This window comes from Cucurbita moschata, unplaced genomic scaffold, assembly GCF_002738365.1.
Source record: "Cucurbita moschata cultivar Rifu unplaced genomic scaffold, Cmos_1.0 Cmo_Scf00032, whole genome shotgun sequence".
Taxonomy (NCBI): domain Eukaryota; kingdom Viridiplantae; phylum Streptophyta; class Magnoliopsida; order Cucurbitales; family Cucurbitaceae; genus Cucurbita; species Cucurbita moschata.
In genome coordinates, this window is record NW_019268548.1 from 2,351,015 (window position 1) to 2,361,582 (window position 10,568).

Genomic DNA, 10,568 nt, shown 5'->3' on the forward strand with positions numbered 1-10,568 from the left:
TTTAGGAGATACGTATTAAAATTATGAGGTTCACAGCAATACGTAACGCACCAAAACAGACAATATATGCTAGCGGTTGACTTGAGCCGTTACAAATGGTATTAGAGCCCATCATCCCACGGTGTGTCAGCGAGAGCGCTAGATCCCTAAAGAGTAGATCGTGAGATTCCACATTGGTTGGAGAGTGGAGCGAAACATTTCTTATAATGATGTGGAAACCTCTCCCAATACCTAGTAGATGCATTTTAAAATCATGAGCTGACAGTAACGGACCAAATCGAACAGTATTTTCCTAGCGGTGGGCTTTGAGTGTAAAAAAAATCACTAAACTATCCATTTTCAAATTTTAAAAAGTTTTATTAATACTCACTTTTATTAAAAAGTTAAAAAATAGTCTTAGTACTATATTTAATGTACTTTCATTAAAAAAAAAACTAAAATTAAATGGATTAAATAGATACAATTTATGACCAAACATATGACAGTATTTATTAAAAAAGAAACTAATTTATAATTCAACAAAAAGATTTTAACCACAGAGCATGAGAGTGACGTGGCGGTTAGACAGGCAATGTGGTCCCACAACTCCCACCGGTGGTGTTTTCCCGCCAATTCCAACCATATATAAGAATCATTTCCGTATTCCGAAATCCACGAAACCCCAATTCTCCTTCTGCTTCTGCACTAAACCCTTTCCAGTTTCCCATGGCCTCTCAAGCTCTCACTGAGTACGAGCGCAAGAGGCTCGAGAACATTCGCCGCAACGATGAAATGATGGCCGCCCTCAAGCTTCAGTCCAAAGCCTCTGAACTCTCTGCTGCCTCCAAGCGTCAAAGGTCTCTCTCCAACTCTTTCTACTGATTTCTGTATCCTACTTCGTTTTTTCTCTGTTTTGTTTGTGATCTCTTTGTCATTCCCCTTCCAGAGTTGAAACCAAATCGGAAAAGGTTTATCCGAAGAGCAAGCCTAAAATCGATACTCCCATAGTTTTATGGCGCTCTTTGCGTGCTAGAGGAATTCCCCCTGATGCCAAGTGTTTCAGATGATATTACGGAGCCGGCTACTAAAATTAAATCGATAGGTTTGGGACGAAAAATTTAATCCTAGTTCTTGGTTCTGTATAGCTAACAGAAAAAATCTTTCCACGCTCCCTTTAGTCAGTTAAACGAGAATTTTTAACTTTGTTAGAGGCGGGTCTTAGTTTTTAGTAATAATATTAATCCAAATTAAAGTAAAATAAAACATAATTATATTTGATAAATATACATCCAAAACATAAATTTTAAATTCACGTCAAAACTTATCAAAACTTATTCTAACTCAATACATTGATTTCAATTATCATTTATATAATGCTAATTGTAACCAAAATTCTAACCTCAAACCAATAAATAAATAAATAAAATGATTTTGTTTTTGTAGCAGGACCATGAACAAAATGCTACATTCTCATTGCCACATCCGCCAACCTGTTACTGGAACAGCCCGTAGGGTCTGGGAAGCCACAGAAGGTATCAACCAACTCTGCTCGGCACTGGTTGTAACCACTCCAGCTCTGCAGGTTTACTCATTTAGCAACCCACAGCCGATCATGGGGTTTCTTGAATCAACTCCCTCGCCTTCTCCATTTCCTATAAGTAGAGCCTGCCGGAGAAAGAAGGGATATTCCAAGTGTTTTTGGAGATTTTCTTCTACGTTTTGCTTGTTTTTGGTCAGCTATGGGCGATATTTCGTTGGAAGATGTCAAGAATGAGAACGTTGATCTAGTAAGAACATTGATTCATTGTTTCTTTTGTTTTGTTTTTGCGATTCTCTGTTTTTTTGTGTTTTGATCTTTGTTTTTCTATGTGGGTTCTTGTAGGAACGGATTCCTGTGGAGGAAGTTTTTGAGAAGCTAAAGTGCACTAAAGAAGGATTGAGCACAGCAGAAGGAGAAAAGAGGCTCCAAATTTTTGGTCCTAACAAGCTTGAAGAGAAAAAAGAGAGCAAAGTTTTAAAGTTCTTGGGGTTTATGTGGAATCCTCTATCATGGGTTATGGAATCTGCAGCAATCATGGCCATTGCCCTGGCTAATGGAGGGGTACTTATACATTTTACCCAAATTTGTTCTTGTTCGTTCTCTTACACTTAGAAACTCAAGGTAGATTGTGGTTTAAAATGCAGGGGAAACCACCGGATTGGCAAGATTTTGTTGGGATTATTGTGTTGTTGATCATTAACTCTACCATTAGTTTCATTGAAGAGAACAACGCTGGAAATGCAGCTGCTGCTCTCATGGCTGGTCTGGCCCCCAAAACCAAGGTATTTGCATTCCTTTTCGAAGTTTTGGGTGGGTTAATATGGTGTCATTGTTAAGAATTGTTGGGAGAGGAGTCCCATGTCAGCTAATGGGGTTGATCATGAGTTTATAAGTAAAGAATACATCTTCATTGATATGAGGTTGTTGGTGAAACTAAAAGTAAAGCTATGAGAGCTTATGCTCAAAGTGGATAATATCATACCATTGTGGAGAGTTGTGATTCCTAACATGGTATCAGAGTCATGCTCTTAACTTAGATATGTCAATAGAATCCTCTAATGTCGAACAAAGAAGTTGTGAACCTTGAAGGTGTAGTAAAAAATGACTCAAGTGTCAAACGAAGGGTGTGCTTTGTTTGAGGGCTCTAGAGAAGGAGTCGAACCTTGATTAAGGAGAGATTGTTTGAGGGCTCCATAGGCCTCAAGGGAGGCTCTATGGTGTACTTTGTTCGAGGGGATGATTGTTGAGCATTGTTGGGAGAGGAGTCCCACATCGACTAATTAAGGGGTTATCATAGGTTTATAAGTAAGGAATATATCTCTATTCGTATGAGATCTTTTGGGGCAACCGAAAGTAAACCCACGAGAGCTTATGCTCAAAGTGGACAATATCATACCATTATAGAGAGTCGTGATTCCAAACAATCAAAACAAGAGATATTTCTCTCCAACTCTTTGGATGTCAACGGAAGGATTTGTTGGGTCTCGAAGTTATATGAGAACATGATTAAATTTACTCTAACCCATCCACTTAAACTTTTGAGTTTAGTGATGATTTAACACGGGATAATGCGGTTCATGAGATTGTTGTTTTTCAACTCGTGTAGGTTCTAAGAGATGGAAAGTGGAAAGAAGAGGAGGCAGCAATTCTGGTTCCAGGGGATGTGATTAGCGTTAAATTAGGAGATATTATCCCGGCCGATGCACGTCTCTTAGAAGGCGATCCTCTGAAGATCGACCAGTCTGCTCTTACGGGTGAATCTTTGCCTGTCACCAAGAATCCTGGTGATGGAGTGTTCTCTGGCTCCACCTGCAAGCAAGGTGAGATTGAGGCCGTTGTTATTGCCACTGGAGTGCATACCTTTTTTGGAAAGGCAGCTCATCTTGTGGACAGCACCAACCAAGTTGGTCATTTCCAAAAGGTAAAAGAAAAACTCTTGATTCTTGCATAACCAAAGTAACGTAGGATTCATGGCAAGATTTGTGGTTCTAATGGTTTATCATTGATCAGGTGTTGACGGCCATTGGAAACTTCTGTATATGCTCGATCGCGGTCGGGATGGTCATTGAGATTCTAGTAATGTTTGCTATCCAGCACAGAGCATACAGAGAGGGCATTGACAACTTGTTGGTGCTTCTCATTGGAGGCATTCCCATTGCAATGCCAACAGTTCTTTCAGTAACCATGGCCATCGGATCGCATCGCCTTTCGCAGCAAGGTGCCATCACCAAGAGGATGACAGCCATTGAAGAGATGGCTGGAATGGATGTCCTGTGCAGTGACAAGACAGGAACTCTCACCCTCAACAAGCTCACAGTAGACAAGTCCCTGATTGAGGTCAAGCTCACATAGTTTCACTCATTGGCTTTGATCATGGCTCATCATGGTGCCTTTCTGACTGCAGGTGTTTGTACCAAACATGGACAAGGACGCTGTCATGCTGTTTGCTGCAAGAGCGTCGAGAGTCGAAAATCAAGACGCCATCGATGCCTGCATTGTTGGAATGTTGGATGACCCCAAAGAGGTTTAATACTCAGCTTTGTTTTTATGTTCATGGGCTTCCTTTTACTGAACCTTTTGTGGTATACTGAACCATTTGGCTCTCTTAAAGGCAAGAGCAGGAATAACTGAGGTGCATTTCTTGCCGTTTAACCCGGTCGATAAACGTACTGCCATTACCTACATCGACACAGATGGTAACTGGCACAGAAGCAGCAAGGGCGCTCCTGAACAGGTAGTGTTGTTGTCTGATAGCCAATGTCACTTACGAAGAACCACATTTGTTTTAGATGCCTAACTCTGTCATTTTGGTATTAGATCATTGACCTTTGTGACCTTAAAGGTGAAGCAAGGCAGAAAGCTCATACCATTATCGATAACTACGCTAATCGCGGTCTTCGTTCATTGGCCGTTGGTCGGCAGGTGAATTGTGTGAATATATATACAAAATAGGTTCATTAACTCATAGAATGAATAGGCTTTCTTATTACCTCTAAACCTTGTTTGCCATCATGTTTAGACTGTTAAAGACAAGGACAAGGAAAGTGCTGGAGAACCATGGGAATTTGTTGGTCTCTTGCCTCTATTTGATCCTCCAAGGCATGACAGTGCAGAAACCATTCGCCGAGCTCTAGAACTTGGTGTTAATGTTAAGATGATCACTGGTGACCAACTTGCAATAGGGAAAGAAACCGGTCGGAGGCTCGGCATGGGCACGAACATGTATCCGTCGTCGTCTTTGCTCGGGCAAAGCATGGATGAGACAATTGCTTCTATTCCTGTTGATGAACTCATTGAGAAGGCTGATGGGTTTGCAGGAGTCTTCCCGGGTAATCACGTTATACTTTTAACCACAAGAGATTGTTAGGAATCACAACTCTCCACACAACTCTCCACAATGGTATGATAGTGTCCTCTTTGAGCATAAGCTCTCATGGTTTTGCTTTGGGCTTCCCCGAAAGACCTCGTACCAATGGACATGTATTCCTTACTTATAAACCCATGATCATTCCCTAAATTAGCCAACGTGGGAGTCCCTCCCACCCCAACTAATCTAGTCATTTGTGGATTGCAGAACACAAGTATGAGATTGTTAAGAGACTTCAGGAGAGGAAACATATTTGTGGCATGACAGGAGATGGTGTCAATGATGCTCCTGCTCTCAAGAGGGCCGACATCGGTATCGCTGTGGCTGATGCAACCGACGCAGCACGAAGCGCATCAGACATTGTCTTGACCGAGCCAGGACTAAGTGTGATTGTGAGTGCTGTGTTAACCAGTAGAGCCATCTTTCAAAGAATGAAAAACTACACTATCTATGCAGTATCCATTACTATACGTATTGTGTTGGGATTCATGCTTGTTGCTCTCATCTGGAAGTTTGATTTCTCGCCTTTTATGGTCCTTATCATTGCCATCCTAAACGATGGAACCATCATGACCATTTCAAAGGATAGGGTGAAGCCGTCACCTGTGCCTGACTCATGGAGACTCAAAGAGATTTTTGCTACTGGTGTTGTCCTTGGAACATACATGGCCTTCACTACCGTGTTTTTCTTCTGGCTCGCCAACGAAACCGTCTTCTTCCCGGTGAGAAAACGATATGGTGCCCTGAACGTTAAACACAAAGATGACATTGTATACTAACATGTCAACATTGTCTGCAGAAAACATTTGGTGTAAAGCCACTCAAAAAGATGACATTGTATACTAACATGTCAACATTGTCTGCAGAAAACATTTGGTGTAAAGCCACTCAAAGATCTTGCTGAGATGAACTCTGCTCTCTATCTTCAAGTGAGCATTATCAGTCAAGCTCTCATCTTTGTCACCAGGTCAAGAAGTTGGTCCTTTGTTGAATGCCCTGGTTTCTTGCTAGTTATTGCCTTCCTTGCTGCACAGTTGGTAAGAACAACACTTCTTCTTCTACCTCCTTTCAAACCCTTTTCAAAACTTCACATGGTTTGTAACAGCCTAAACCCTCAACTAGCAGATATTGTTCTCTTTGGATTTTCCCTTTCGAGTTTCCCCTCGTTTTTAAAACGCGTCTTCTAGGGGAGGTTTCCACACCCTTATAAAGAATGTTTCGTTCTCCTCCACTACCGATGTGGGATTTCACAATCCACCCCCTTCAAGGCCCAGCGTCCTTGCTAGCAGTTCTCGTTCCCTTCTCCAATCAATGTTGGTCCCCCTAATCCACCCCCTTCGGAGCCCTAGCGTCATTGTTGGCACACTGCTTCGTGTCTACCCTCTTCGGGGCTCAGCCTCCTTGCTGGTACATCACCCAATGTCTAACTCTGATACCATTTGTAACGTCCTAAGCCCACCGTTAGCAGATATTGTCCTCTTTGGGCTTACCCTTTCGGGCTTCCCCTCAAAGTTTTTAAAATGCGCTTGGGAGAGTTTTCCAAACCCTTACAAAGGGTTTCGTTCTCCCCGACCGATGTGGGATCTCACGTTGTTTTGTATTCTGCTACCTACCTTTCAGGTTGCCACTCTAATTGCTGTATACTCCAAATGGGACTTTGCAAGGATCAAAGGCATTGGGTGGGGATGGGCAGGAGCCATCTGGTTATTCAGTATTGTCACTTACTTCCCACTTGATGTCCTCAAATTTGCAATCCGTTATGGCCTCAGCGGCAAGGCCTGGGACAACATGCTCGAGAATAAGGTCCGTGTTCGAACTTCTGTAATGTCATTTCACTTATAGGATGTCGTGCTGAAGAATGTTCTCGACCATTCTGCTACCGTAGACTGCGTTTACGACGAAGAAGGATTACGGAAAAGGCGAAAGAGAGGCACAATGGGCTATAGCACAACGTACAAGGCATGGCCTGCAGCCACCAGAAACCATATTTCATGAAAAGAGCAGCTACGAGGAACTTTCAGCGATTGCAGAGCAAGCCAAGAAAAGAGCTGAAATTGCCAGGTAAATTCGAAAACAAATCAATATCGAACACTTAGAAAGTCATTCCAAGCACGACAGACCAGGAATTGTATGAACTTTTTAGTAAGTGTTTGAATGTTGAACGGTGCAGGCTGAGGGAACTCCACACTTTGAAGGGCCATGTAGAGTCGGTGGTGAAGTTGAAGGGGTTGGACATTGACACTATCCAACAGCACTATACTCTTTGATCTGTGATTGAGTGGACAACATTTGGCTGACTTTCAACAAAAACGAAGAAGAAAAATGTATTATAGATGGTGAAATGGGTTATTCTTTCTTTTGTACTTGTAACTCTTATAAGGAAAATATACTCTAGACTGAAGTTCTTAATCAAGGACAAAATAAGCTGAAAAAGTTAAAATTTCTTGTAATAATAAAGACATTATGGTTATAGTTGTCTGTGTTATAATTTATTGGTTAAATTAATAAAAATATCTTTAAACTTTCTGCTATGGAAACCTCTCTTTAGGAGGCGATGTGTTTCAAAATCGCGAGGCTCACAGTGATACGTAACGAGCCAAACATACAATATTTGCTAACGATCCAGTCATCGGACAAAGTATCAACGAGAACAGATTGTGGATTCCACGTTGATTAGAGAAGGAAACAAAACATTTCTTATAAGGACGTTGAAACCCCTTTTCAGTACCCAATAGATGCGTTTTAAAAGTATGAGGATGACAACGATACTAACGAATCAATCAGACAATATTTTCTAGCGGTGAGATTGGGTGTAAAAAAAAAAAAAACTCTATTGTATTGGGAAAATTTTAATTTACTTTCATTAAAAGAAAAAAAAGGAAAAAAAAACTAAAATTAAAAGGATTAAATAAATACAATTTATGAAGAAACTTATGACATAATATTTCTTATAAAAAAGAACTAATTTATAATTGAACAAAAATATTTTAGCCACAGAGCATGAGAGTGACGTGGCGATTAAATAGGCAATGTATCCCCTCAACCCGCCGGTGGTGTTTTCCCGCCAACTCCAACTGTATATAAGAATCATTTCCATATTTCGAACTCCACGAAACCCCAATTCTCCTTCTGCTTCTACCTCTGCCCTAAACCCTTTCTGTTTCCCATGGCCTCTCAAGCTCTCACTGAGTACGAGCGCAAGAGGCTCGAGAACATTCGCCGCAACGATGAAATGATGGCCGCCCTCAAGCTTCAGTCCAAAGCCTCCGAACTCTCTGCTGCCTCTAAGCGTCAAAGGTCTCTCTCTAACTCTTCCTACTGATTTCGGCATCCTACTTCGTTTTTTTTCTGTTTTGTTTGTGATCTCTTTGTTATTCCCCTTCCAGAGTTGAAACCAAATCGGAAAAGGTTTATCCGAAGACCAAACCTAAAATCGATACTCCGATAGTTTTGCGGCGCTCTTTACGTGCTAGAGGAATTCCCCCTGATGCCAAAAGTGTTTCTGATGATATTACGGAGCCGGTTACTAAGATTCGGAAGTCAGATCCCAAGTCTATGCCTTCGCGTCGTGTTTCAGGCCCCCTTGAAATGATTGAAGTTTGTAGTGAGAGGGAGTCTCATCGGTCACTGATTGAATCAATTGTAGGTATTTCGATTAAATCTCTGGAAAGCAGGTCAGTGAAGGAGGAATTAGTTGATGATGTTAAGGATTTTAAATTGGAGGAAGGCAATGGAAGTTTCCCGAAAGAGATAAAGACTGAAGGAGGGGGAAATGGGAATTGTTTGAAGATGGAACCTATTGATAATTCTCCGAATTTAGTTAATACACAGACTGAAGAACTAACTAGTGACATTAAAGGTCACTGGACGAGATCGATTAAGATGGAACATAAGAACGATGGAAGTCGCTTAAAGGTTGGGTCTTTGGTTCTGAATGCCAACAACATAGCTCGGGTTGTGCCTGGAAGAATAATGGCATTGCGGTTTTTCCCTTGTCGTGATTCTAGAATGATTGTTGTAGGTAACAAGTTTGGGGAAGTTGGGTTTTGGAATGCTGATCACCAGTCAGAGGAAGGAAATGGTGTTTATTTGTATCACCCGCATTCAGGTCCCATTTCTGGGATTTCAATTCAACGGCATGCATTGTCGAAGGTACTGTTTTTCTGGGGGAATCTAGGAAGACTTCAAAGATTAGGAATAATTTTTTGCATTTGATTTTTTGAAATATATGCTATTTTCTATGATCTGTTTTTAGCATGAAAAGGCTCTTGGTTCTTGCGTACAATAATTCGTACTATGTGAGGATAGATCGGTTGGTTCTCAATAGGTTTTATCGTAAATTTCCATTTATTTTACTTTTTTGCTGGAGTTCAGATTAAGCGAGCTTATTATTTCTTGGCAAGTTATTCTTGTGATGGAAAAGGTTCACTTAGGCATAGGTGGAAGTAGTCTTTATGTGTCAATAAATATTAGTTCTAGTTAATTGTTGAATTGCTTCTCGAGCATCTGCAACTTGTTTTCATGCCTTCTGTATTTAATGGCATTTCTTAGTAGTCAGTTGTGAACCAGATATTTGACCAAAGGAGACAATGTGCTTGAGTGATGGAAGATGCAGTTTTTAATTAAGGAAAAATAATCTGTTGATGTGTTTGGATGGTTGAAGTGGTTGATTTTGCATGGAGATTTACATCCACACTAGTCAGTTTCTTTATTGTCAACATACTTTTTATGGTTTAGGAACGGGATCCCGAATTTTGCATGGCTACTATTGCTGACATTATGCAATTAGATTTGAATCTGCTAATTATGATTTTTGTGTCATGATTTCAGGTTCATACCAGTTGCTATGATGGATTTATACGGTTGATGGATGCAGAGAAAGAGATGTTTGATCTTCTGTATCGCAGTGAATATACTGTATATTCTCTTGCTCAACAATCAAACGATGCAAACTGCTTATATTTTGCTGAGGGTCGTGGAGGGTTGAATATATTGGATAAAAGGACTGGAAACTGCCCAATGGAATGGATGTTGCATGAAGATAGGATCAATACCATAGATTTTAGTGTAGAAAATTGCAACATCATGGCTACTGGTTCTAGTGATGGAACTGCCTGTCTTTGGGATTTGAGAAGTGTTAATGCTGAAAAGCCCTTGAAGACGATAAACCACAAAAGGGCGATTCATTCTGCTTACTTCTCACCCTCTGGACGCTTCATTGCAACTACTAGGTAAATGGATCATCTTTTGGAACTTTATGATAGGGAAACACTAGTAACAGAGTCAGCATAAAAGGTAAAGGAGAGAATAAATAATGTGTCCTATAGCTCAGGTTCATTGAGTTCGGAATTACCCTTTTAATCTAGCAGTAATTCTTTTCTTCTTTTCTGTACTGTTTTTACTAGAGGACTTAATTTGGTTCATAATTTAAGCTGAAAGGGAGGGAGTGGAATATAGAGGTAGTATGCATGAAAATCTATAGTTTTGTTTGCTCAAGGAATTGTTTTCTTTTAGTATTACGTCAGAGCAACAATGAATTGGCCATTGGGTACTATAATTTTCTAAATGTTTGTTCACCTCAACTATTTTGAAAGTGCAGTTCGTTTATTCATCTCAAACTATAGCTCTTTTATGGTTACATGAGAAGAATGATCAACCCCCCCCCCCCCCCCCCCCCCCCCC

At 40.7% G+C, this 10,568-nt stretch overlaps 2 protein-coding genes across 3 annotated transcripts in view; both read left to right on the plus strand.

Moving 5' to 3' along the window:
• The first annotated feature begins 671 nt into the window (after positions 1–671).
• LOC111429975 (WD repeat-containing protein 76) overlaps positions 672–10,568 on the plus strand; it is a 12,490-nt gene continuing 2,593 nt past the window's right edge. Inside the window, exons 1-3 of one of the 2 annotated variants that reach the window (XM_023066065.1) lie at positions 672–836; positions 8,273–9,038; positions 9,717–10,117. In XM_023066065.1, the coding sequence (XP_022921833.1) occupies positions 706–836; positions 8,273–9,038; positions 9,717–10,117 (1,298 nt within the window). In that variant the 5' untranslated portion in view covers positions 672–705. Of the gene's footprint in view, positions 837–8,002; positions 8,184–8,272; positions 9,039–9,716; positions 10,118–10,568 lie in introns of those variants that run through there. The other variant, XM_023066067.1, reaches the window with a different exon arrangement.
• On the plus strand, positions 1,504–7,413 carry LOC111429981 (ATPase 8, plasma membrane-type). The gene is made up of 14 exons (XM_023066073.1): positions 1,504–1,766; positions 1,862–2,080; positions 2,164–2,301; positions 3,126–3,440; positions 3,530–3,856; positions 3,924–4,043; positions 4,131–4,253; positions 4,337–4,441; positions 4,539–4,848; positions 5,094–5,608; positions 5,753–5,923; positions 6,507–6,689; positions 6,772–6,947; positions 7,057–7,413. Exons 1-14 carry the CDS (start codon positions 1,719–1,721, stop codon positions 7,151–7,153), a joined length of 2,847 nt encoding a protein of 948 aa, XP_022921841.1. The 5' UTR covers positions 1,504–1,718; the 3' UTR covers positions 7,154–7,413.

What these genes read in the sequence shown, in the direction of transcription:
- LOC111429981 (XM_023066073.1), top strand. Translation starts at nt 1,719, where the DNA reads ATGGGCGATATTTCGTTGGAAGATGTCAAGAATGAGAACGTTGATCTA. An exon ending in AGAATGAGAACGTTGATCTA is followed by an intron (nt 1,767 to 1,861) that starts GTAAGAACATTG and finishes GGGTTCTTGTAG; the next exon opens with GAACGGATTCCTGTGGAGGA. An exon ending in TTGCCCTGGCTAATGGAGGG is followed by an intron (nt 2,081 to 2,163) that starts GTACTTATACAT and finishes TTTAAAATGCAG; the next exon opens with GGGAAACCACCGGATTGGCA.